General features: G+C 47.8%; 2 protein-coding genes across 6 annotated transcripts; both read right to left on the bottom strand.

Moving 5' to 3' along the window:
* Nucleotides 1-3,273: 3,273 nt before the first annotated feature.
* WDR13 (WD repeat domain 13) lies at nucleotides 3,274-10,020 on the bottom strand. 2 transcript variants are annotated; one of them, XM_015247290.3, is made up of 10 exons: nucleotides 9,881-10,020; nucleotides 9,458-9,537; nucleotides 8,532-8,772; nucleotides 7,786-7,895; nucleotides 7,538-7,668; nucleotides 6,333-6,640; nucleotides 5,427-5,607; nucleotides 5,185-5,326; nucleotides 3,975-4,093; nucleotides 3,274-3,542 (listed from the first exon to the last, which is right to left on the bottom strand). In XM_015247290.3, exons 2-10 carry the CDS (start codon nucleotides 9,496-9,498, stop codon nucleotides 3,358-3,360), a joined length of 1,458 nt encoding a protein of 485 aa, XP_015102776.1. In that variant the 5' UTR covers nucleotides 9,499-9,537; nucleotides 9,881-10,020; the 3' UTR covers nucleotides 3,274-3,357. The 2 variants fall into 2 exon arrangements, with proteins under 2 accessions (XP_015102776.1, XP_031528295.1); XM_031672435.2 differs by having other exon boundaries at nucleotides 8,532-8,738; nucleotides 9,881-9,952.
* Nucleotides 10,021-16,414: 6,394 nt separating this feature from the next.
* Nucleotides 16,415-24,273, bottom strand: RBM3 (RNA binding motif protein 3). Of its 4 annotated transcripts, none has more exons than XM_072956315.1 (7): nucleotides 24,138-24,273; nucleotides 23,418-23,537; nucleotides 23,056-23,162; nucleotides 22,303-22,411; nucleotides 22,109-22,208; nucleotides 21,547-21,632; nucleotides 16,415-16,849 (listed from the first exon to the last, which is right to left on the bottom strand). In XM_072956315.1, the coding sequence occupies exons 2-6, from the start codon at nucleotides 23,518-23,520 to the stop codon at nucleotides 21,572-21,574; spliced, it is 480 nt and encodes a 159-aa protein (XP_072812416.1). In that variant the 5' UTR covers nucleotides 23,521-23,537; nucleotides 24,138-24,273; the 3' UTR covers nucleotides 16,415-16,849; nucleotides 21,547-21,571. The 4 variants fall into 4 exon arrangements, with proteins under 4 accessions (XP_072812416.1, XP_072812417.1, XP_006213508.1 ...); XM_072956316.1 differs by having other exon boundaries at nucleotides 21,547-21,629; XM_006213446.4 differs by lacking the exon at nucleotides 16,415-16,849 and adding an exon at nucleotides 20,623-21,199.
* Between the last annotated feature and the right edge of the window lie 1,911 nt (nucleotides 24,274-26,184).

The raw sequence follows: 26,184 nt of genomic DNA, 5'->3' as shown, positions 1-26,184 counted from the left end.
CCAATGTTCATAGCAGCACTATTTACAATAGCCAAGACATGGAAACAACCTAAATGTCCATCGACAGATGACTGGATAAAGAAGCTGTGGTGTATTTATACAATGGAATACTGCTCAGCCATTAAAAAGAATAAAATAGTGCCATTTGAAGCAACATGGATGGACCTGGAGATCGTCATTCTAAGTGAAGTAAGCCAGAAAGAGAAAGAAAAATACCACATGATATCACTCATATGTGGAATCTAAAAAAAAAAAAAAACAAAGACACAAATGAACTTATTTACAAAATGGAAACAGACTCACAGACATAGCAAATAAACTATGGTTACCAGGGGGGAAAGTGGGTGGGAAGGGATAAATTGGGAGTTTGAGATTTGCAGATACTAATTATTATGTATAAAATAGATAAACGACAAGTTTCTTCTGTATAGCACAGGAAACTACATTTAATATCTTGTAGTAACCTATAGTGAAAAGAATATAATAAGGAATATATGTGTGTATATGCATGACTGAAACACGATGCTGTATACCAGAAATTGACACATCGTAAACTGGCTATACTTCAATTAAAAAAAAACGTTAAAAAAAGGCCCAGTCAGAGCCGAAAACCAGTGACGATGAGATTTTAACCAGAGGCCCAGATTCAAGGTTGAATCAAAGAGTCACCAGAATTTCAGTTCCAGGTAAGACCAGAGGGATACTGATGGTGGTGTGGTTAAGAGTTCCAGAGCTGATGTCAAATTGGAGGCACAGTGATGACAGACAAGTTAACAGAGGCCCAAATTTGACCAATAAGCTTATTTTTTATTACTTGCTCTTTATTTCACCTTGGGTTGTAAGTCAAGAAAAAATATCATGAAGATGAATTTAAAGCAGAATGTAGTAACTAACATTAAAAAAAAAGAATGCCAACTCTGCCACCTCAAAATTTCACAAGGAGGAAACCCCCAAAATTGTGTATAACAACATCCACGATCAGCTGTCTTGGATCCAGATGCAATAAAGAACATGACGAAGTGTGAAGACGACGTTAGAGAAAACTGAGGGTCCCCCTAAATGATCCTGCCCACCCACTGACCTTAGTTGAAACCGAGCATCTTTTCGGTGTTGCATACTGTGCAGAAAAATAGTTAACACAGCAGACCTGAACCCCTCTCCTTGGAAAGTCCTGCATCAAGGTAGGCCCTTGGCTGGTGTCTGGAAACTTCGATTCCAGGATGACTCCCACCACTCTCTAAACGATGACAGTGCCTGGACTGTTTGTGTGAGCACTGTGGTTTATGCAGAACTCCTGCTTTCCTTCAGGGAGCCTGAAAGTTGGGTATTTTCCAGGCAGGGGCTGCCTATGTGACCAGCCCCCAGTGGAAACCTTGGGTGCTAAGTCTCTAATGAGATTCCCTAGTTGGCAACATGTCACGTGTGCTGTCGGTACCCAGGACTGGGGGAATTTGGTGCATCCTGTGCGACTCCACTGGGAGAGGACCCTTGGAAGCTTGTGCCTGGTCTCCTCTGGACTTCACCCTGTATCAGCTGTGTATACAACCATATGCTGATACTGAGAGTCCTCGCAAAACATTGAGTCTGGGTGGTCCTAGGAACCTCTGACACACATACATACGTGATCTTGACCATGAACAGTCCAGATCTCTGATGTCTCTATTGCATCACCATTTACCTTAAGGTCTTGTCAGATGGAAGGTCCAGGTAGAAATGCTTCTGGCTGCAAGTAACCTCACTGTCCAGTAATAGTGGCTTGAATGAACAAGAGGTAACTTTCCACCCGCTACAAGACCGCTGGTGGTAGTTCAGCAACTCAACAATGTTGGGCCCAGCTGAGGTGCTGTGACTCTGAGGACTGACCCTGTGGTCTCAAGACGGTAGCTACACTTCCCACTGAAGCCTCTGGACATGGCAGCCTACAGAGCTGGTGGGGAGGGAGCAGCTGAAGCAAGAGCCTCTTTGATGTCCTGACAAGCCTGACATTTCCTGGTGACTCGGGTCACTGACAAGGGATTTGGGTTCTCCATCTGTCTATACCCCCAAATTTTCTCTCCATGCTCAGGGCTCCTGTCAAATGTTGAACATTATTCTGTAGCCTCTGAGCTGTTCCAAGCCCTGAATTTGGGCCCTGGGTGGGCATGGGAAAAGCTAGGGGTGGCTGGGGTTTCTCTGCGGTGGAGAGGTTCTCCATCCCCTGACCCCACCAACACGAACTGCCACCTCAGCCTTAGGGCCTCTGGTTGCTCTGCACCACTGGCCTGATGCTCTAAGTCCTCAACACCCCTGCTCCCTGCTTGTGGAAAAGAGGTGTTGGGCCTCGGCCTCCCTGAGGAGCTAGCAGAGTCCTGCAGACTAACAGGTGAAAGCACTGGGTTAGAAGCCAGCAGTCCCTACCTCAGCTCCTCCGCTGCCGCCGCCCTGGTGCAAGTCCCCGCCATGGCCCGCCTCCACTACTGCAGGGTCTCTGGAAGGGCCCCCCTGCTCCCGCTCCCCACCCCCAGGCTGTTCTTTTCACAGTACCCAGAGGGGTCCTCTTCCAACCAAGTCACATCACATCTCTACTCTCTTTAAAATGGTCCAGTGACTCACCCCTCACTCAACCAAAAAGCCTAAGTTCTCACCGTAGCCCCCAAAGCCTTCCAGGATCAGGCCTGTTCAACTTCATGTCCCACCAAACTCTGATCCAGCCACATTGGCCTCTACAGCGGCCCTTCTGGCACACTCCAGCCTCAGGGCCTTTGCACTGCCTTTTCTCTGCCGCTAATTTTCTTCTCCCCGCTATGCTATGGCTCCCTCTCTCACTTCGTGCAGGTCTCTGTTTAAATCTCAGTCAGAAACGTGTTCCCTGATCACGACACCAAAAAGAGCCCAATGTCCCCCACCCCTGAAGTTCTATCTCCTGTCCTTGCTTTTTTCCCACGACACTCATCTTTAGCTGACCTATTATATATTTGTATTATCTACCTGCCCCCACTAGAACGTAAGCCCCATGAGGGCAGGGATTTCTGTCAGTTTAGGCCACAGCTGTACCTTTGGTGCCCAGGACAGTTCCTAGCACACAGTAGGTGCTCAGTATTGTCTGTCCAGTGCAGGGCTGTGTGAAACACTCAAAGTGGTGCCTCTGACATGATAGACGTTCATAAGTGGTTGTTGAATGAATGAATAAATCAATGCATGAAGGCCCGAATGAGAAGGGGAACCCCGTTCCATCTTTGGTCTGAGAGCTGCCCTCTCCCCTATCCCACCCCTAGTGGACCTGGGAGCCTGCCGTCAGCACAACCACGGAACTTTATTTACACACACAAGGCTGGGGCAGGAGGTGGGTGGAAGGTGGATGGTGGCAGGGCTGGAAGTCTACTTCTGCTCACGCCTCCAGACGATGACCATGCCGCTGGCGTCACTGGAAGCCAGCAGGCTCTCGTCACAGTTGAAGCTGACGTCCAGCACGGGTGCGCTGTGGCCCTGCAGCTTGTTGACGGCGGCCTTGGCTGCCCGCTCCACATCAAAGAAATGCACGCACATGTCCTCGCTGCCCGTCACTGCCCAGGTGAGAGGAGAGGCCATCGGGGGGTGTTGTGGGAGGCAGTGGGGTGCCCTGCACGGTAAGTCTCTAAGGTGTCTTGAGGTGTTGAGGGATTTGTGTCCAAGTTGTGAGGCCCCATGGCTGGGGTGGGGGGCTCTAGGGTGGACCATCCCTAGACAGGAGGTCACCTCGCTGTTGTGGCTCTGTGTCCAGAGTGTGAGGTCTCTGAGCTCCTTGGGGGCTGGGGAGGGGGTCTGTCTCAGACTGAGGTTTCTGGTCTGTTGGGGGGATCTGTGTTCAAAATGTGAGGTTGCTGGGGCGAGAGAGTTCTCAATGCACAGGAAGTTAGGGCATCAGGGTGTCATATCTGAGCTGGATCAGCACCAGCCCTGGTCCATGCCCCACCCAACCCCCCACCGCCTTGATGCCCCGACCCCAAGGGACTCACCCACACAGGCCCCCTGGCGGAAGGACATGAGGGGGCAGAAGATGCTGCGTACGGGGTGCGAACTCTGCTCAATGGGGAAGCTTCTCTTCAGCTGCAGGGTCCCCTCGTTGTCCACCACCCTGAGAGGAGGAGGAGAGCAGGTGAGGGCACAGCCTCAGCCCCAGAGAGGGACGAATGGTGGGCCAGTCTGTGTCCCCACCCCTGTGCAAGGTTCATAAGATCCAGTTTTGAGACGACTGCGTAAACCTCTGAAGTGTGGGCTGGTGTGTGAGTTACTGACGGTTTGGAAGCGGTACCTGCTGATGGAAATGGGAAGCCTCTGCAGTTTAATTCACTAGTTTCTCTTTCTCAGGGTCCCTAAGAGATTTGAGCATTAGGATGGGCACAAAGAGAGAAAACGGCTGACCAAACCATGGCACCCCTGCACTGTGGAATACCACACATGCCCAAAGCGATGAAGCCGAGCTGCTGCAGGTGACCTGCGGCATTTCCACAGGCAGCACCTGGGGAGAAAAGCATTCCCGCGGGCTGCCCTGGCTGAGAAATGCATTTTGGTAACATGATGTGTAAGTGAGTAGGGATAGTAAACTCCCTGCTTTAAAAAAAAAAAAAAGGAAGAAAAGCAGGTCCCTGCTCTAAGGGGGGCTCTAGTCTATTTCATGGCTCAGTTTGCTCATCTGTAAAATGGACATGATGACAGCACCCACCTCTCAGGGTTGTTGTGACAATTAAATGAGGCGCTATGTATAAAGGTGCTCTGAACAGAGCCTGGCCCCAGGAAGCATTACGTACGTGCTAGCAACTGCTATTACTGTGTTACTATTACTGCTCCTATTTTTATTTTATTTTTTGCGGGGGGACGAGGTAATTAGATTTATCTATCTATCTATCTATCTATTTATTTATTTATTTAATGGAGGTACTGCGGATTGAACCCAGGACCTCATGAATACTCTGCAGGCACTCTACCACTGAGCTATACCCTCCCCACTACTGCTCCTATTGCTATCACAATTCTCATGTTATTATTATTATTGCCATTATTACTACTACTACTACTACTACTACTACTTGTATTATTAGAGACCAGACTTCTGCTCAGTGAAATTAACCTCCACTGCTTAGTCTGCTGGGGAGATGGGGCTCTCGTCCCGGTCTGATGGACACAGCAGGCCCCCCAATCTCCAGGTGGCCCAGAAGGGAGACCCACCTATAGAGCAGCAGCTTGTTGAGGCAAGCATTGATGAGCAGTGAGGGGTCCCGGGCCTCGCGGCTGACCCAAGAGCGGGCGGAGATGCTGGTCACTGGGCTGCCCTCGTGCACCACCAGACGCTTGGCTTTGGTCAGCTTCCCTGTGGCAGCAGAGGGAAGGAGAGGCAGAGGTAAGGGCGGGAGCTCCGTACTGGGTGGGGTGTGCGCAAGTGCCCGGATGCCGGCCTCGGACCTGCCTACCTGTGGCCATGTCGAAGAGAAAGGAGAAAACACTGCCGCGGTCATCGCCCGCCCAGAGCAGCCGGCCAGGGGCATCAAAGGACAGAGCAAGGACTCGGCCTGTCAGCTTGCTAGAGCCACCCTTCACCTTCTTGCCCGTGGAGATGTTCATGACATGCACGTTGTGCTTGGCATTCCCTACCTGTGGGTGAGATCCATATACCATCACCCTATTCCCAGCCAGTCCGTCCTTGAGTCTGACCACAGAGGGGCTGCTTTTGATTGGGCTGGTGGATCCCTATCAGACTCTAATCACAGTGAGGCTGGGCTGGGAGGTGAGGTAGCCCAGGCCTGTGATCCTTCTGAGCTAGCCCCTCTTGCAAGCTGACCGGAGTAGACCAGCTGCTCCCAGGACTAAGGGGGCCTGCCTGGCCCTTCTGGGAGCCTTGACTATACTGGGGCGGCGGCTGCTGCTGTAGCTGAGAGGACCCCAGAGCACAAGCTCACTTGGCCAGCTCCCCCTACTCCCCGCTCAGGGCCAGGCCAGACGTTTCATTTCTGTCCCCTGCCCTCTGACTCTCTTTATCCAGGGGTTGGACCACCGTGAAGCTGCCACTGAGACAAGATGAGGTTTCCAACTAGTAATCCTGCTCCCCAACCAACAGCCTCTGCAGTAGGAAAACGGTAGGACTACTGCTAATGGGACCATGACCTGATCCCCTGACCACCCCTCAAACCCCCGGAGTCTACCACAGTGAGGCCATCCCAGACCAAGAACTGCATCCCCCGCTGTGCCCTGTTTCCCTGACTCTGACCACATGAGGACCGCAGCGATGGACTAGAGGGGATCCCCTTATACTGACTCCCTGTGAGAGCCCTCCTGGCCTGGCATCCCGCCCTCGGCACATGGACCCCCTGGAGCCTGACCACAGTGAGGTTGTTGTTGACCGGCTGGAAGGTGCAGCAGAGCAGTTCGGCGCTGTCGGGGTCAGGGATCTCCCGGATACAGCGGCCGTCCTCAGAAGCCCAGATGCGCATGGTGGCATCGAGCGAGGTGGACACAAGGATGTCATTGGAGAGAGACCAGGCGAAGTCGGAGACACCGCGGGTGTGGCCCCGCAGCATGCGGAGCACAGTGGGCGGGGCGGGCACCAGCTGGCACAGGGAGATACTACCATCGAGCGAGCAGCAGGCCAGGCGGTGCCGGTCATCATTGGCGAAGCGCACCCTGGGGACTGCAAGGCCAAGAGGCTGTTTGTGAGAGTCGCCATGCTCACCGGGTGCTTTCATCTATAGAAGGTCTCATGTGTGAGCTGGGGACCGGGACCCACTGCACCAGGTACAGTAGCCTCTGCAAAGGGCTTTCCTTGGCTGAGAAAGGGAGCTGGGACCCCAGAAGACCCTCTGCCAAAAGCTCCCTAAATCTTAGCAGATATTTTATGGATTACAAATGACTTCTGCAACTTGACAAGGCTTCTACATCTCAGTGAGTGCTTTATGGTTACCAAGGTCTTCATGGACATAGAAAACAAACTATGGTTACCAAAGGGGAAAGGGGTGGGGAGAGGGATAAATTAGGAATTTGGGATTAACAGACACACATCATTACTATATATAAAATAAATGAACAAGGACCTACTGTATAGCACAGGGAACTATATTCAATTCCTTGTAATAAGCTATAACAGAAAAGAATCTAAAAAATATATGTATGTATATGTATAACTAAATTGCTTTGCTGTACACCTGAAACTACACTGTAAATCAAATACACTTCAATAAAAACATTTGGGAAAAAAACACAATTACCAAGGTCTTGGCGGCGTGCAAAACCCACTTTGCAAGGGGGATTTCTCTACAGCAAAGGCTTTAAACTTGTCTGAGAGACTTAGGACCCCAGAAGCCTTCTGAAAAGTGCCCTTTTAAGCTGCTGAGTCCCTTTATGGTAGACAAAGCAGCCAAGACTTTACAGATCATTTTGCAGTGGGCTTTTACGTTTGTGAAAGGTTTGATGGATAGGAATTCCTCCGTCGGAGGTGGGCTCAAGATTCTGTGTTCCCAAAAAGGATGGACAGGGTGGCTTTCACGGTTTGGACAAACGTGTGGCGTGGACCCGCCACCCACTGGCTCACCTGCCTCATCCACGTGCTGGTCAAAAACATGGTACATGCCCGCAAAGGCGTAGTTCTCGCTCAGCGATGTGTCCCCAGCCATGGCTCGACTTGCTTCTGCCGCTGATGTGGGCACCACACTGCCGGGGGGCCTAGGCCCCAACAGGAGTGAGGGGTGAGAGGAGGTAGGTACTAGCATTGGGCCTGCCGTTGCCCCACGGCACCCCACCTCCTCACAGACCCCACCCTCAGCTGCCCCGAGTACGTACCTGTCCTCATAGACTGCACGGTTCATCTGTGCCTGCAGCTGGTAGGAGCCTCGGCTAACAGAACGGCGATGCCCACGGGCGCCCAGGGCCCGAGGATCATCCTCAAAGTCCTGCAAACAGAAGGAGGGGGACCCACCTTGAAAACAGCCCTCAAGAACCTATGAGGTCTGGAGTCTTCAAAATATAGCCAGAACTCTCTCTCCCCTCTCACCCCTTCTACTGCCCCCACCACTGCCTGGACTCCTGTGGTGGCCTCTGCACTAGTTCCCCTGCTCCTGCCCTTGCCCTGCTCAGCAGATACTCAACAAATCTTCTCTCAACAAGGAATGAACACTCTTTCACCAGAAACACTCAGCTTAGTCTCTTGCCTCATTCAAGTCTCAGCTCAACTGTCACCTCCTCAGAGAGGCCTTCCCTGATTGCCCCCATCAAAAAGAGCTTCCCTCTGTCCCACCAGTCCTGTTTCATCCCCCAAGTCTGCTTTAATTTTTCCATGTTAGCACTTCTCGCTACAAGCCATGATAGTTATTAACCTGTTTATCTGGCTTGCTGTTTATTGACCTACTTATCTTGTTTATTGCCTGTTTACTGATTTATCTCATACGATATCTCTTTTTGCCCTCCGCTTAGCCTAAGAGCCTAGAACAGTGCCTGGCACAGAGCAGGCACTTAACAAGTCTGTTGAGTGAATGGATATGGAGGAAGATGGTTCGTATCGCAGGAGGCGTGGGGGAGGAGGAGCTCACCTCCATCCGGTCAAGGGTAGTGCGGCTGCTGCGGACGATGCTGTTGCTATAGGCACGAGCACTGCCTGGCTCAGATAGGGGCCCGTAGCGCTGGCCTAGTAGCTGCCCACGCAGCCTCAGGTACTGCCGACGCAATGCTGGAGGGTGCCCAGCCTTCGCATTCTCCCGCAGTAGCTGGCTGCGCCGTCGGATATACTGCGTCCGAAACTGTGGAAACGTTGGTGTGCGGTACGCGTTGTACCTGCGATGGCACGAGGCAAGGCGGGCAGCAGGCACAGGACAGAGGGAGTCAATCAACTCACGCGATAGGGAAGGCGAATGGGGTGTGTGGCAGGGAAGGGTTAGGATGGCAAGTGATTAGTAGTGGTGGTGGGGGTCCCTTTGGTGCTGTGATGAGGGTGAGTCTACATCATTAATGGGCAGGGCAATGAGGTCAGTGTGGGGGACCGTGGAGGCCGTCTGCAGCTTTGCTGGAGTTGGGAGGGGGTGCCCAAGTCAATGTAAACAACAGGAGAAGCCAGTCTGACATGATGATGGAGATTAGTGTGGGACAATGGTGGGAGTCAGTACAGGATGGCGATTGAGTCAGACTGGGGAAGTGATGGTGGTAAGAGCAGCCTGGGAAGCAATGGTGGGGAACAGGATGTCACCAGCCTGGGCTCCATCACCCCCTCCCAAAGGCTCCAGTAACACAGCCTCTTTGCGCATGCCTATAGGTGACGGCATTTTCCTAGCAGGCTCTTTAATGACCCTCTGGCCAGCCATTCTCACTGCCGGCAAGCCCCCACACCCTGCTATTGCGCATGCTCAACTCTGGCAAGCCCACTCAGCCACATAAAGCAAGTTCTCCGCCCAGCCTCACTTATCGCCATTGCGCATGCACTACAGTAACTTCCGCTCCCACGAGCTCCGACCCCACGCCTCACCTCGCGTCTACTGCTAAGACCTGCTGCCACACCGCGGCCATTCCCCGGCCTCCTCTTCCGGCGTGTCCGCCCGCGGGAGCCTGCAGGACAAGGGCTTGGAATGTCAGCGTCTCAACTAAAGCGATCTAGTTCCGCCCCTTCCGCCAGGCGATCATTGCCATAGACACTGAGTCCCTCCATGCCAGGATGTCGCGAAATCCCACCCGGCTGTTAGCATGGCCATCACCCCAGCCCTGCCCTTCCCGGGCAGTGCCCGGGTGACTCACAGCCGCGATTCAGACCCCGCCCCTTCCAGGTAGCCATAGCAACGCCCCTCCTCCTCCCCGCCTAACAATCCTTGTTGGCATTCCCACCCATCTCGCCCCCACCTCCCCCCGCTTTCCCTTCTCGGGGCCAAGAGCAGGGCCCGGGATCAGGGGCCACCTCCGGGGCTGCCTCCGGCTCTTGAGGCTCCCGGGGCGGCCCTGAGACCAGTGTCACCCTTTCCTTCTCTCTTCTCCCTCTCTCTGGTTCCAAGCAAGATGGCCGCCTGCTGCCAGGAAGAACTGCCAAGCGCAGAGCAAATCGATAGGAATCCTCAGGGCGTGGGAGAATCACGCAGGCGCATTAAGGGCTTCTGGCACAAGGATGGAAGCTCCGCCTTTTAAGTTCTATACACCCCAGACCCTAATAGCACTTTTTGTGTACACAAGAACAACGTCCAGGAGCCACAGGGACACGGGCGAGTGTGCAGATCACTCACTGAAAATCAGAAATATGACTTTCTTTAGAGTGGTATAAGATGCTTTTTTAGCAGCACAATCTTAACCAAGCAAGATTTGAAGTGCAGAATGAAAAATCATCACACATGCGAAGGCCCCTAGAAAGTTCTCCAGTTCTTAGGTGACTGATGGACCGTCAGACACCCCGGGGATGAGAACAGTCCTTTCTGTGTGTCTGTGTTGGGGTGGGGTGGGTGGGCTTGGATGTTCCCCGGAAGCTTGGTCTGGGCATGAGTCTCTAAAGGCAGAAGACGTAATTAGGCACAACTCAAGCTTTAGGGTTTGGATCCCAGGAGGCTATCTGAATCATCCTTATTTCAACTCCAACAGGAAGCTGCATCTCTCCATATTAACGTGATCAGGACACACAATGTACAAGGTTGGAATACGAGGTTTAGTAGCTTCCTATTGGATTTTTTTTTAATTGAAGTATAGTCAGTTTACAATGTTGTGTCAATTTCTGATGTACAGCATAATAGTTCAGTCATACATATACATACATATATTTGTTCTCATATTCTTTTTCACTATAAGTTACTATAAGATACTGAATATAGTTCCTTGTGCTATACAGTAGAAACTTGTTTATCTATTTTATATATAGTAGTTAGTGCTTCCTACTGGATCTTAATATCAACCGACACAATTCTCAAAACTGTTATTTTTCACACTATTTTTATAATAAATACAATAATCTGGACAATATTTTTAAACCCACCTGAAAAGAGACACAGCCAAAAATCTATTGCAACCTTGTGTTCTAACAAAAATAGACCACACTGTATTGTACTGACTTAACATCTCCCTTCTTCATGTAACTAAGCTATGGGTGTCTTTTCAGGATATTGACCCCCCTTTGTGTTTCATGATTGCTAAAGGATAAACTATTTCACTTAATTTCAATAAATTAACATTTATTGGACAATGTACTGGATACTGTTCAAAGTGACTTACATGTATTAATCCACTGAAACCTAATAACTGAATGTTGTGGATCCCATTACTATCCTCATTTTACAGATGAGGAAATCTGAATCCCAGAAAGTTCAAGTAAGGGTGACATTTTGTTGAATTGGACCCCTATTTCTGACCAACCAGCACTGGGTTTTACAGTTGGCCCATGAACACCATAGGTTTGAACTGTGTAGGTCCACTTATACAGGGTTCTTTCTTTTCAATAACTGTTACAGTGCTACACCATCCATGGTTGGTTGAATTTGCAGCTGCAGAACCACAGATACAGAGGACCAATTATGGGATTTTAGCACTCATGGATTTTGGTATCCATGGCAGGTCCTGGGACTAATCCCCCACGGACACTAAGGAACAACTGTATTTCCAAGTTCCTTTTTTTGCCATAAAGGATATGATCAATGCTTTTCCCATTCACCTTGATCCTCCCTGGACAGAACCCTGCCCCTCATCCCACCATTCAGCTTCCAAAGAAACATGATGGGAAGAAATCAGAGGAGAGTCAGGGGTCCCAGGGAGATTTACTGTCTCACTGCCTGAATTGATTTTTTTATTGTTTTTACAGTATTCATGTTAAAATTTCAAAAATTATTTTAAAACCTTATTCATATACAGCTATATATAAGGTACTAGATAAAACAACCTAATGAGGGTGGTCATAAGTAAGAATTAGCCATTAATGCATAGAAAGAGTTCATAATGACACCCGCTGTGTGAACATTTGCTGTCATTACAGGAAGTAGTACTTGTCAGAAGGCAGTATAACTTGGCCACTGCCACAGGCTCTGACAAGTAGGAGCTATGTGGTCTTGGGCAGGTCACTTAACCCCTTTGTGACCCACCCTCATCTGAAAAAAAAAACTGCCTCATAGAGTTAGAGTGAGGACTCAATGAGTTAATATTTGTAAAGCTTAGACTAGCACCTGGGACAGAGAAAATATCCACTAAATGCTGACTACTGTTAGTTGTTTTAAAAACTTTTCCCAATAACAGATTCATCTGCCAGAGGTAAATCTGGGGCAGAAATGATGTGAATTAGAATGACCACAGCCACCTCTTTTATTTCTGTCCTCTGCATTTTTTTCAATTTTTATTTTTAAACATTTACACATTCTTATTGGATTAAAAATGGGTTTTGAGCAACAAGCTGATGGCAGAAGGTCTTTTCAGTTTGCTGGGAGCTTAGAGAGAAAGGGGTAGAATTTATGTGCATGAATGGCACGTCGGGGTGAGGGGAGGAGGGTCTCAAGCCTGGATGTATTAAGTAACCAGAAACAGCTTCTGGAGGTTGTGAATGACCTTGGTTACAATCATGACATCTAAAAACGCTCAAGTCCATGTGGGACACAAGTTCCACCCACTCTCACAGAATCTAGGGCTATTTTACAGTCAGAGTGACAGCTGAGGGTCCTAGCCAAATGAACAACAAAAACAGATTGGGATAGAAAAGACAGGTAAGCCAGAGCTGTTTGAAGATAAAGCCACATCACAATAGTAACTTAAGTGATGGCAGAAACGGGTAAGGGCAGTGTCTTTTTTGAACTCCTTTCTTCATGGTGCCACCTGCCTATATGGCCCCCAGAGCTTACACCTGCAAAAGTGAGCACTGAACCACAGTGGCTGTGTCTGCTGTTCATTACAAACACAGGCTGAAATGAAACCTGAAATTGGGCCCCATCCTCAGGAACTAAAAGAAGCATAATTCGAGGGAAAGCCTGGGTGGCTTGGGGTGACAAGGGTGTGCTGAGAATCAAGGCCAGAGAGCGATATGGGAGGACACTTGGAGCTGAGGTTTAACTAACTAGTGTGCAGATACTGAGTCCTTGTTCACTTATCTCATCTCTGAAGTTTCTTCCTAAATGGGACAAGTGGGGGTTGGAACACAAGATCATAACTTAAACTTCACCATTTCCTGGTGGGAAAACATTTGCCTCTGAAGCCAGAGCGCTCACAATTCCCAAAGTTTTTTTTTTAAGTGGGAGTACTGGGGATTGAACCCAGGACCTCGTGCATGCTAAGCACACACTTTACCACTGAGCTATTACCCACCCCCTCCAAAGCCTTAATGGTGACAACTCTCCATGGCATGAGTCAGAACCCGATTCCTGCATTTGGGAAGAGCCTCACAGACCACTTGAGCAGCCTCCAGCAAGTTGCAAGAGCAAGCCAGCCTTCTAACAAATATTTATCAAGTCCCTACTAGGTGCCAGGCACTGGAGAAGCAGCAGGAACTCAAACAAATGGTCCCCTGCTCTCATGAAGTTGCCATTCTAGCTGGAAAGATGCATGATAAATACAATCATTTTAAAAATGGATATTTACTATCATTAAAATAGTAGTTTGGTTAGCGTTGCTGAGCAGTGAGGGAAGAGAGGGAGGGATGAGAAATAAATTTAAGCTGGAAACTGAATGAAAAGGAACCAGATACACAAAGCTCTGGACACTGGGTAAGACCAGTGAGGCCAGTCTGTGACTGATTCAGAGGAGAAATCACTTCACGGGGCTAGAACTGGAGTCACTTTGCTCTTAAGAGCTCCATTCCATCTAACCAGTGAGTGACTAGGGGCCTGAGCAAGACCAGATTGTAGGTTTGGTACCTCAGTCCCAGATGATATCGCAAAATGGGCAAGGCCCTTGATTGTTCCCATTTTTTCTGCTAATAGACTGAACTACCTCTGGCTGCTTTTCAAATGTGAAGCCACCCTTGCTTTCCTGGGATGAGTCTCACCTGGTTTTGGTGACAGCCTGCATTTATCGAGCTCTTACTACATCTAATGGAACTGTCACAACAGCCCTAATGAGGTAGGTGTGACATTTAGCTCCACTTTGAAGATGAGGAAGGTGAACCCTGGAGGGGTTTACTGCCTGTGGCCACAGATGCAGGAAATATCAGAGCTAGCATTTGGACCCAGGCACGAAGTAGAACTGGACTAGGTTTTCTTATCCTGAACACCAGAAACCACCATCCCCTGGTAACCAGCCAGCAGTGTTGACAGCGGTACTCCATCCCTCTCTCACCTCTCTGTACGGCCCCTGCATCGAGTCCCAAATCAATTTCCACTGGTACATCCTCCCCGAAATCTACAACGGCTCCCAGCTGCTGTGAGGAGAAGCCAGCTTCTTCGGCCTCCTCTCCAGCTTTGTCCCTTGTTGCTCTTACTCTATCTGGTTATGTTCCAGTCACACTGGCTTTCTTGCACATCCTTTTAAAATTGCACAAACTGTTCCCAAGATCTGTAACACTGTCTTCTGTGCACTCAAACAAACACTTCTCATCCTACGGTAATATTACTAATGACAAGCACTCTGTGCCACGCACTGTTCAAAGCATTTTACAGAGAAAACCTTCTTTAATACTCACAACCACCCTATGAAGTTAGTAATATTATCATCCCATGTCACAGATTGGGAAATGGAAGCAAAGACACGAAGTAAACAGCCCAAGGCCACGTAGCAAGTAGGCGATGGAGTTAGATTTACACCCAGGCCACCTTGCTCCAGAATCCTTGCTCATAACCACTACACTATTTAATATCAGTTCCTGAATTACTTTGTATGAGGTCCTCCAGTGCGGATTCAGAACAATTTCTTTCTCTCTCACCCCCTTCGTTTAATTTGTCAAGCGGATCCTGTCAATTCCTTCAGAATTTATCCAGAATCCACGTCCACTGCTGCCACCACCATTGCTGATCTGGACCAGGACAGTGGCCTTCTCATGGCTTCTGCCCTTGTTGCCTCCCTGTCTGTCCTCACAGCAGCCAGAGGGTCCTGTTAACAACCCAAGTCAGCCCACAGCCCTCCTCTGTTCAGACCCCTGCTACATCTCTCTCAGAGAAAAAGCCCAAGTCGTCCCCATGGCCAGCGAGGCCCTTCGGGACCAGGCCCCGTCACCTCTCTGGCCTCACCTCCTGCCACTGGCCCTCCTGCACACTATGCTCCCGCTGCACTGACCTTCTTGCTGTTCCTCACATACACCAAGGAATCTCCCACCTCAGGGCCTTTGCACTTGCTTACTTTTCCTTCTGCCTGTAATTCTCCTCTTCCAGATGTCATGGAAAGGGAAGGCTGAGAGATCTGGCTGGTATAGAAATATACCATCATTCCATTCAGATGTTTGCTAATTACCTAGACGGCAAAAGCAAGAATTGCCACAGATGCCAGCTCATGTCCCTTGTGCAGGGTAACACAGAAACAAAAAGGGGCCAGATAACTGCAGCACGGATAGTAGGATACCGTGTTGCCGAGGAGCTAGGATATGCTAAGCAGTTTGATAACCTTAAGTCAGAGAAGAGAAGTAACAGAAAGCCTCATACCTCACTGGGAACTCGGGAGATGAGAAATTGTCTCATGACAGCCTCTTTGGTAGACAGGGAGGTGAACGAGAAATGGTCTTGTAGCTGTTCCTCACAAGCCTCTCGTGCTCTGTGTTCCGAGGATCATGGGGCGTTCTGCCAATACTTAGATCAGCTTGCCTACGTCGCCTATGCGGAAACGTGCTAGGCGGCCAGAGCGCTGTGGCGGAACCATTCCCCTACCATTCTTCCTCTTATTTCAAGTCTCTGCTGTAAGGTTACCTCCTCTGAGTCATCTTCCTTAACCACCCTGTGTAAAATGGCGCATCCCATCACTCTCCATGCCCCTGGCTTTATTTTCCTTAATGCCAACATTACATTACACATCACTTTATTACTTGATCATCCATAGACCCCAAAACGTGATTCCCAAGGAAAGAAATTTGTCACATCCATTGTTATACCATTATTATCTGGCACTCATAACAAACTCTTCTTAACATTGACTATGTCTAACTACCTGACACTGTTCTGGGTGTTCCCCACGTCTTAACTCATTTAATGCGTTTTATCCCCATTTTACCCACAAGGAGACAGGTTTCTAAGAGATCCTGGCTTTTTCAGGAGATAAAGCAGGACCTCTGGTGCTGGGCAAAGGAATGGTCCCTTGGCCTGGAGGAGCCAGAGGGGTCCCGAGGACTGTGATTGGGGAGCAGAAGCAGGAAGGGGTTCTGGGACCAGTATCTGGAAAATATCAAGGAATGCCAGATGTCAAGTAGAAGCTAGCAGTTTGGGGTTTCCTGAGGCCTTTGGAGTAGAAATGCCTGCAACTTTGGAGAAGGCTTTGGGGACCAGGGGCAGGTCAGCAGGAAACATTAGACAGCTACCCACCTCCCACACCAACGGAGAGGTCTAGCAAACCACACCTCTAACACTTTTCTTTTGGACATTTATTGTGGAAAACCTCAAACTTACAATAGTACTGATATAATGAACTTTCATGCATCTATCACCCAGGTCCAACAATTGTAAAACACACTGCATTTTCTAAACTTCAGGCTCCATAAGCATTTGAGTGGTTTGGGGTCAGCTGTCTTTGTTAAAATAAACTACGAAACATCAGGGCATTTTGCACATTTCTTTTCTCCTACCAGATTTTTGGCGTCTTTATCTTTTGAAGAGGGCGATGATCTGTCGGAGTTCCGCAGGTGCTCTGGTTGGCTGAGTGGGTCTGTAGATGTGGGTCTTGGTGTATTTGTGGGAGAGGGTGACTTACAAGCGTCCTTCTACTCCGCCATCTTGCCCGGAAGATTTTGCACATTTCATTCATCAAATCTTTCCTCCACTTAAATAGACAAATGGGTGGACTGGATCCCAAAGAAGAAAAATGTACTTCTTACTATGGATTATTGGTCATAAAGTTTAAAAAATAGAGACTGCAAATTCTGTGCTCAGATGACTTAAGTACAAAAAGTAAAAAACTCCCAGAGTTTTTACTTCAAGGGAGCTTAAAATTGAGTTTAAAAATTTGACTGAACAGCATATTAGAAATGTTTATGCAGAACCGTGCAACGGATTGTTTTTAACAATTTAGAAGCCTTAACTTTCTCTGTGCTTTCACTGGTATGTTGAAACCCACGTCCCATGGACTCTAGGACAGCTCTCCATAACCAAACAAACACTAATATTTTCTGCAGTACATTGTATGCATATTCATACAAAATGGGAAAAATAAAAATTATGAAAAGCTTCAGGTCTTGTCACCAAATTTGAAAAAAGACCACTTCTGGTTTTTCAGATCTCTGTGCACTTTGGACTATGAGGAATCATGGTCCTTGTCAGCCTGGAGAGGGTTGGAGGGGGTGGAAGAGGAATGCATCTGGGCAGGGAATGTGGCACGTTCTGTCTCCATAAGCAGGAGTGGAAGGAACACTGCCTACTGTTATCTAATGTTTTTTACATACCTGAATTATTTAAAAATTTTTTTGAGTTTTTCTACACCCACAAATCCAGAACGTAGGGCAAGGTGTGGGTATCACAGACGTACCCTGTTATCAACATGTCACATCTATTTATTTATTTATTGAAGTATAGCTGATTTAAAACAGAATAGATAAACGAGATTATACTGTTTAGCACAGGGAAATATACACAAGATCTTGTGGTGGCTCACAGCGAAAAAAAATGTGACAATGAATATATGTATGTTCATGTATAACTGAAAAATTGTGCTCTATGCTGGAAGTTTGACACAACATTGTAAAATGACTATAACTCAATAAAAAATGTTTTAAAAAATGCTGCGTTAGTTTCTGGTGTTTGGCAGTGATTCAATTATACATATATACGTATATATATATATTCATTACAGGTTACAAGTCATTGAAAATACTCATTGAATATAGTTCCCTGTGCTATACAGGACCTTGTTTACCTATTTTGTATATAGTAATGTGTATGTGCTAATCCCCAACTCCTAATTTATCCCTCTCTCCTCCTTCCCCTTTGGTAACCTAAGTTTGTTTTCTGAGTCTGTTGATTTTATAAATTCATGCCATTTTTTTAGATTCTATGTACGAATGATAAATTACGTCTTTCTTACTTCACTTAGTATGACAATCTCTAGTTTCATCCCTGTTGCTGCAAATGGCAGTATTTCATTTTTCTATGGCTAATATTCCATTGTGTATATACATATCTTTACCCAATCATCTGCCATGGCTAAACATGTCATCTAATAGCCCTCTGCGTGGTGGACACTACAATTTTTTAAAAAATTAGGTGGTGGTGGGGAGTAATTAGGCTTTTATTTAACAGAAGTACTGGAGATCAAACCCAGGACCTTGTGCATGCTAAGCATGTGTTCTACCACTGAGCTCTACCCTCCCTGCTATTGTACAGTGGACACGATAACTCCCATTTTGCACATGTTGAACCTGTGGCAAAGAATTTAGGCTAGGAAACGGTGTGATTTCAGCCACGTGAGGTGAGGAGGGCAAAGCTTGGGATTTATTCAGGACCTTGAAACAGGCCAGGGAGTGTCTATCACAGATGTTTGTTACCAATTTTTTTTTGGTATAGACAAGATCTGGGGCTTGAGAATACAAAAATTTGCAGGCCAGGGGCCTGGTCTTCATAGGACTTGGGATGCAGCTTCTCAAGGGACCTTTGACTATTTGGGAGTTTCTAGTCTCTGGTGGGTTCTTGGGAAACATGCACATTAGTGAGGTCCTGGTAAAACGGAAGAAAATATGCTTTTAATGGGGTTTTGAGTCTCCTGTCTGGAAATTGTACTCATGAGCCACGTACTGCCCCTTCTAGGCCTCTTTCCTTAGAGCAACTGAACAAGAGACCGGGCCTCCCTGAGCTGCATTACTACACAGCACCTTCCTTCTGAAAGGCTGTTTATGGTCTTTGTTGTCACTTTGGGGATCATTCTATTGTAGGAACTTTGTAATTGATTATATGATCCTGCCTCAGGCCACATTGAGAGAGGGCCATTTTACTTCCTGAAGAGGTAGGGAGCAGAGGTGCCACCCCAGGCAGTAAATAACCACGTTCCTCTTGCCAGACCCCATTGCCTTAGCTCTCTGAAGGCCCAGCACAGAACGCCTCCTCAGACTTAGTACCCATCTGGTAAGAGTGGCCACAATGCTGTTACCTCCGCCTGGAAGAGTGGGCCAGGCAGGTTGCAGGAGTTCCCAGTCTCCACCTGTCAAAGCAAATTCATGACTGGGTGGGAGGACGAGGGGTCTTTGGGCCTGTCCCAACTAGCTGGGAGGCACCAGAGGCAGGCTGTCAATACTGGGACTCACGCAGTCTGCTGTTCAATAGTACAATCTATCGGGTGGCTTACAAAGAGAAATTTCTCACACCTCTGGAGGATGAAGTCCAAGATCAGGGTGCAAGTATGGTCAAGCTCTTGTGGGGGCTCTTCCAGGTTGCAGACTAACTTGTATTCTCACAGTGGTGGCTGAACCAAGCTTCTTAGGGACTCTTATAAGGGCATTAACCCCATCATGAGGGTGGAGCCCTCATGACCTCACCCAACCCCTATCACCCCCATTAGAGCCTCATCTCCCAATACCGTTACTTTGGGGAGGGGACACATTCAGTCCACTAACACAGGCTCCATGAATGAGGGAATAAGGCAGTATGAGATGTCCTGAAACTTACAATCTGGTGGTACTTGGCTCAGTATCAGTCAGGCAGAAGCCATGGACACAGCTGATTTAGTAGCTCCAGATAGAAAGATAAAGCACATGGGAATCCAATGCAGGCAGCAGAACCATGACTAGAGGGAGTAGAACTGAGGAGCTAAGACCAGCTAGGGGTGAAAAACCTAATCAGGCTACCACGACCACCTTACCACTGAAGACCCTTAACCACCATGGAAAGTTGAATGCCTGTGGCTGATGGCTTTGCCAACTGTTTTTACCGGCTGTATATGCTTATTAAATGCACTTAACCCCCAACAGAGAAAGTAAAATGTCCACGAGCCTGAGGGACATGGGTTAAATGACTCACCCAAGGTAGGGAGCACAGGTGCCTGGGAAGTAGCGTAACTTGGACTGGAATCCTAGTCTGTGCTCTTAGAACCAACCGTTTTCAAACCAGGATTCTCCCATGTCCCTCACACTAAGGTGAATTTACTGTAACACCCCATTATTTCAGGAGTTGGAACCACTGTTTATTCTTACATTCTCGAAACAGTCCTGTGAGGAGGGCACCTACTTGATGTTCAGAGAAGCTAGGGAGAGTCAAACCCAAGTAGTCATTCCCAAGCTGATACTCAACAACACAATGGGCCAAGGAGACCATCTCAAAAAACCCAGTTCCAGCCATAATGGGATTTCACCTGGATTCCGCCCGGCCCCCCTACCCCCAGCAGGCCTTATATATACCCAAACCAACCCCAAACTCCAAGCTTTGCACTCAAGGTCTCTATCCTTTTGGCAGTCCCTGCCCACCCCTCTAACTAAATTCTTTTCTCAAAGTCTCCCACTTGGAACCTAATTATGCCCCCTCCCCACCAAAACAAAACTAAAATCAAAAGCCTCCCTCTTGATCTTCCTGTTTTTAATTTGTAACAAGCCTCTATACCTTAATTTGTGTAAGGAAAAAGCACTATCAAGATCGATTTGTTTTTTCAGGTTTCATCTTTTTAATCAACTCCATGAAAGACATCCTAAACACTACATGAAACATAACAGGATATTTTTTTCTTCCAGTATCAAAAACTGACGTACAAATATTTTTAAGAAACTTCTATATAACGAAGGCAGATATCTGGAGTAAAAAGTACCCCTAAGTAATTATGTTCTTCATTTCTTAGTTACAGTGGTAAATTGCTTTCTAATGACAACTGAAAACATTGCATACAGGTTTTTTAAATGCTCCTAGATGCACATTATCTTCAAAAAAAATCAGTCTGGCCAAACATTTTTGATAATCCTGAGAGCCTGAATTAAAACAACTGGTAAAAAGAAAAAATCACCCAGACACTACAGATGTCTCAGAATTTGTCTTTAAACAGGAAATTTTTAGAAAAAAAACATGGAGCTTTCTGAACAAGCTACCTTGGGAGCTCAATTAAAAAAAAAAAAGCTTGATGTACTTAAAAAACCCCCAATTGTTTCAGTGCAGCTCCAAATATCTTTATAAACACAGCCATTTGGAAGGAAGGTCCTGGATCAGAAGTTTTATTCCTTGTGCATCTGAGAATAGTAAAGAAAGGGAAGAATTGTGATGTGGGGAACAGGCTAACATGCTCACTTCCCGGGGTTGATTAAGGATGCTGAAAGGCTGAACAGGGACCCCTTCATCTCCTCCATGCTCAGTAAGAACAGAAGATTACAGGCAAGACAGGTTTAACTCTCCTCTGCCCGACCGCCCTCTCCCCTCCCCACAATCAGACTAGCCTTGACAGGCACCCGAGAGTAAGGGAGACCTAGGAATGGTGTCAGATGGTCCCGTGAGGTGTGCACATGCAGGAGGAACAGTGAGAGGAACAGGGCAGGGCTGGTGGACAGAGGTCTGCCCAGCAGCAACATACATGTCTTACCTACATTAGGCGTGTATGCCTCATTTCAGTTGTCGTAATTGTCCCTGTAATTTCCTCCTGAGTAGCGGTCATAACCACCCTGGCTTCTGAGAAAAAACAGTCATACCAGAAATGTATTATATACACTCCCTGATAATATTAAAGATCATGTATGCTTACATATCCTGTCATTTTTTATGTACTAGAATACAAACTTTAATGCGTAAAATGGAATATATTAAACATATGAACATCATGTAGAAATCAGTCATACGGCACATAACATGCATAGCATATTAAGTCATATCAAATACTAATATAATACAAACACCTCATTAACCAACACAGTAAAATTAATATATACCTCTCACCATCTACTGAACACTGAAATTGTATGATCTTATGACTTATTAGTGTTGTACGTAACCCAGAATACTGTTTTGTACTTGCTTTATAGTTCACTACTATTTGTAAAAGCGAAAACTAACTAGCGGCACCAAAACAAGATATGAATGAATGCTCAAGAAGCTGAGCTCTTAAGAAAGAAGCACCACCAGAGCACCCCAATCCCTGGGCTACCCACCTGCCGCCATAGTCTCTGGACCTTCCATATCCATATCCGTATCCATATCCTCCAGGTCGACTGTCATACCTGCCACCTCCATAGCCCTGGTCTCCACCACCTATAACACATAAATATTTTAATGGCAATTATCTAGACAAAGGCCACTAACAGGTGACTCATACCCCATGATCAAACTTAACCACTACACTTACCTCTAGGGTAGCCACGACCACGCCCATAGGACCCAAAGGTACCCCCTCCTCTTGTTCCTCGGGCTGACTTGCCCGCGTGGTCCACACGAATCTGGCGACCATCCAGAGACTAGGTGTGGGGAGACACAAGGAGGATGGATGGGTTGGTGGTCAGACAGGGCAGTGGTGAGGGAAGAGTGGGCAGGGCAGGCGAGCAAATGAGCCCAGAAACTCCTGCTGGGCACCAGGTTCTGGGTGCCACATTCCAGAACAAGCTCCTCTGACCAAAATGGCTTTATTGGGAGCTACAGAATCCCACAACATGACCTGAATCCACCGTGTTCCCCCTGCTACTACTTACATCTTGACCGAACTCAGGTGAGTTCTCCTCCCCACTCCTCTAAGCTGCCCGACTATTAGGGCTAGTTAGACACCTCTCTTGGTTTGAGGCTTCAGAGTCCATCCCAGAAGACTCACGAGGTCCTCTCCGGGCCAGGCCCGCAGGTCTGCAGACTCTACTACCTAAGCCCAGGGCAGGTCAACCATCCACAGGTGGCTTCTCGGCCTCATGCAGGACCAGTCGTCGCCTCCCAGGCAGCCCGGCTCTGTCTGCCGCTGCCCTCCACCCCCTAGAACAGAAGGCAGTCACGCTCCTGTGAGTGGGCACTGCGGGGCTTGGTGGCCACGCTGCCCCTAGCAGACACAGAGAAAAACAGAAAGAATGGTGGAAGTGACAGATAGGGGCAGGACCCCTATAAAGGTAGGAAGCCTCACCTCTCCATTCATGGCTCTCATGGCATCTGAGGCATGCTCTGGATTGGCAAAGGTGACGAAGCCAAAACCCCGGGATCGCTGAGTCTCCCGGTCCTTGACAACGACCACTGGGGAAAGGGAGAGAGGAGGAGGAGGAAGGTAAGAAGAGTGGCAAAGAGTGTTAGCTAAAGTATGTACCCTTATCCCACCAATCTTCAATGGAAGGTTATTGGGTTCTCCTCAGTCTTAGGTCGAGAAACAAAAGGAGGAAAGGCATACATGAAGGCCTGGGGTCCTGAGTCTTTTCTGCATGTTTCTTGAAATGGATGGGCCCCAGACTTTTTTCCACAACCCCCTCATCATGGTTCTGACCCAAGACTCACCCTCAGAAATAGGCCCAAAGCTGCTGAAGTGGTCTTCCAGAGCCTGCTCGTCAGTGTTGAAATTGAGCCCTCCCACGAAGAGCTTCCCTTCTTCAGAGGACATGGCAGTAAATGCGAGTCCTGCGGAGAAAAGTACGGAAAAGAATGGGAGAGAAGCGGAGATGGGAGACAGAAGAGATCGGAGTGAGAAAGAATGAAGATAGGGAATGAAGAGAGGACAGGGAACTAAACAAAAGGGACAAAATAAGGAATAACTAAGGATAGACAAAAGAAAAAAGGCAAAAAAGAGGAAATCTACAGGAACCGCTCAGTGAGGTAGCCATTTGAGGGCCGCTCTGACGCATGCCCACAACATCCCCTGCCACCACGCCCGTCATTTTGTATGGCCGCGCATGCCCATTACACCCTTGCGTTCCCTCAGCACCCGCAGAACAAGATGGCGGCGATCACGTGAAAAAAGGGGGTCCACCCATCCCCCCGCAGATCTCCACTGTCGCGTGGTCACTGCTGCCATCAAAGTCGCCAGACCCTCCTGGCACTTCCCGCACTCGGACAGAGCGCGGCCAGCCTCGCGGCAATCAACAAGTGTCACTTCCGAGTACGAGACCCGCCCCCCCCCGGAAAAGCCCAAGCCTACGTGTCAGAAGTCGCTATTCCCCATGGCGCGGCGCAAGTCAGTGAGACTAGGAGTGGCCGCTCTGCAAGACCAACATTGCTTACCTGGAAATTAAGAAGTAAGAAGGCAGGAGAAACAGCTACCGCCAAAGAGCCGAGAGACTGAGAAAGCTGGCGCGCGGGAAGACGCCTGATAAAGCCTACGTAGCGGACACGTCACGAAACGTCCCCCGAGCGTGAGCTCTCATTGGCTGAGGCCAGTGAGGTGGGTGGGAGGAATGCGCTTAGCACGCTTCCGGGAATGGAGGCGAGATTTGTGTGGTTGGTAGACTCTGACGTAAGCATCGCGCCACTGGCCCCAGCCGTCTTCATCCCTTCTGCGCATGAACCTTTTCTCTGTCACACCCCTTTCCGTCCCTGACTTCACCCTCACCATCTTTGACGTCATTTCCCCCGTTGGTTCTGCTATCTTCTTCCGGGGCCTTGACGCCGTAATTGCCGTCCGCCGATTGTTTCCTTCACCGTTTAGTCCTCTAACGACTTACCCCTTGAGAGCCCATGTTTTATCCACCTACTGTCTGTGACGCCATCACCCTTCACGGTCCTTAACATCAGACCCTTCGTTTCTTAGTGCCTTATCCTGACCCCTATGTTTTCTTCTCTGTGCCGAACATTTCACTACCTGTTTCAGGACTCTTTTCCCTGCCGTCATTCCTTCTCGTTTCTGACTTCAGCCCTCATCCTTATCTGGCAGCCTCCTGAAGCCAGTCTCTTGAATTCCCCTCCAGTAGATTGCCTGAGGTGCATCTGCAAAACAGGATGCTCCAATCTTCAGAGGGAGTGCATCCCAATCCGAAAAAATGATTTGTTGTTACTCAGAATTGCTGAACCCTCGATCCACAAAAGGGACTTTCACAATACAAAATGGACTTATTCAAAGGGTAAGGAGTGTCTGAACCCACTGCCCACAATTTGGTCTTGTCCAGCCTCTGAGCTACCTTTACAATGAGTGAATTTGACAGACCTGTTGTTTCTGAGCTCCCCATCAAGGATTAATGGGTTAGTTTGCGCTCAGAGACTCTAAATTTCTTATCCATAGAATGGACTTGTTCAGCCTGCTAAGGGTCATCACCCCAGAAAAAGACGCAATTTGTTAACTTTCAGAATACAGTATGGTATGCATCCACAAAATCAACTTGTTTGGCTTTTGCCATATCCAAACCTCATATGCCCAGGATGGACGTGAATAGATTTCACATTATCCACACACGTACTGGTTTTTCTTAGCCTTCTGAGAATCTGAGCCCCCATGCAAAAAATGAGGTACTTGTTTACTTCTCAGAGTGTTTGACCGCTGATCATATTCCACAGTTCGTGATACATTGTTACGGTTGTTCTATGCAAAGCCTCTCGTTTTATTTATTCTGTTTTATTCCTGCACCCAACTATCATTCTCTTCCTCCCGCAGTTAACCATTTAATTGACTTTAATGTGTATTTTGGTGCGATTTCATATAAAATCTGTATTTTTGTGTATGCTTTTAATTAAAGTAAGTGGTAGTGTCATTCTTTTCCTTTTTTTCCGACCAGCATTATGTTTTTAAGACCCATCTGTGTTGTTATGGGTTCATCTAATCTGTCTGTTGCTTCTAATGATTGCAGTAAACTCCGATGTGTCCATCCACTCCATTTTACCCCTAGGAGCTCCCAACAAGGGACACTTGGGTTCCTTCCAACACCTCATTTCAATAAATAATGCCTTGTAAATGCTCCCTTATGGGCACTGTGGAAAATTCTTTAGAATGTGTACTCAGAAGAATTGCTGGGTCATAGGGGATGTACCTACTTAAATTTCTGTAAGCAGTGCCGGGGTGGGGCAATGTATGAAAGTGTCTGCATTCCCCCATCCCTGCCAACATTTAGCATTATTCAGCTTTCTAAAATCTTCCAGTCCAACAGATGTAGTCATATTTCATTAGTTTTAAAAATGATTGACAATTATTTTGAGTACCCCTCATATACTTGTTCGGTTTTTGATTTCCTCATGTAAATTGCTTGTTCATATCCATATTACTGTTGGGCCAATTCTCATATTCCTCTTCTTGTTGATCTTCGGGAGTCCCTCACATAGTCTAATTATGAATCTCTTTGGT

Source organism: Vicugna pacos, chromosome X (genome assembly GCF_048564905.1).
Source record: "Vicugna pacos chromosome X, VicPac4, whole genome shotgun sequence".
Classification (NCBI taxonomy): domain Eukaryota; kingdom Metazoa; phylum Chordata; class Mammalia; order Artiodactyla; family Camelidae; genus Vicugna; species Vicugna pacos.
The sequence above is the reverse complement of the archived record's forward strand: the minus strand, read 5'-3'. Positions and strand labels throughout refer to the sequence as shown.

Coding starts and splice junctions, on each gene's coding strand:
- WDR13 (XM_015247290.3), bottom strand. CDS start 9,498: ATGGCCGCGGTGTGGCAGCAGGTCTTAGCAGTAGACGCGAG. Junction 7,896..8,531: donor CTACCCTTGACCGGATGGAG/GTGAGCTCCTCC, acceptor TTCTGTTTGCAG/GACTTTGAGGATGATCCTCG. Junction 5,327..5,426: donor TCTCTTCGACATGGCCACAG/GTAGGCAGGTCC, acceptor CTGCTGCCACAG/GGAAGCTGACCAAAGCCAAG.
- RBM3 (XM_072956315.1), bottom strand. CDS start 23,520: ATGTCCTCTGAAGAAGGGAAGCTCTTCGTGGGAGGGCTCAATTTCAAC. Junction 23,163..23,417: donor CTTTGGGCCTATTTCTGAGG/GTGAGTCTTGGG, acceptor CCCTTTCCCCAG/TGGTCGTTGTCAAGGACCGG. Junction 21,633..22,108: donor TCCAGAGACTATGGCGGCAG/GTGGGTAGCCCA, acceptor GTTTTTTCTCAG/AAGCCAGGGTGGTTATGACC.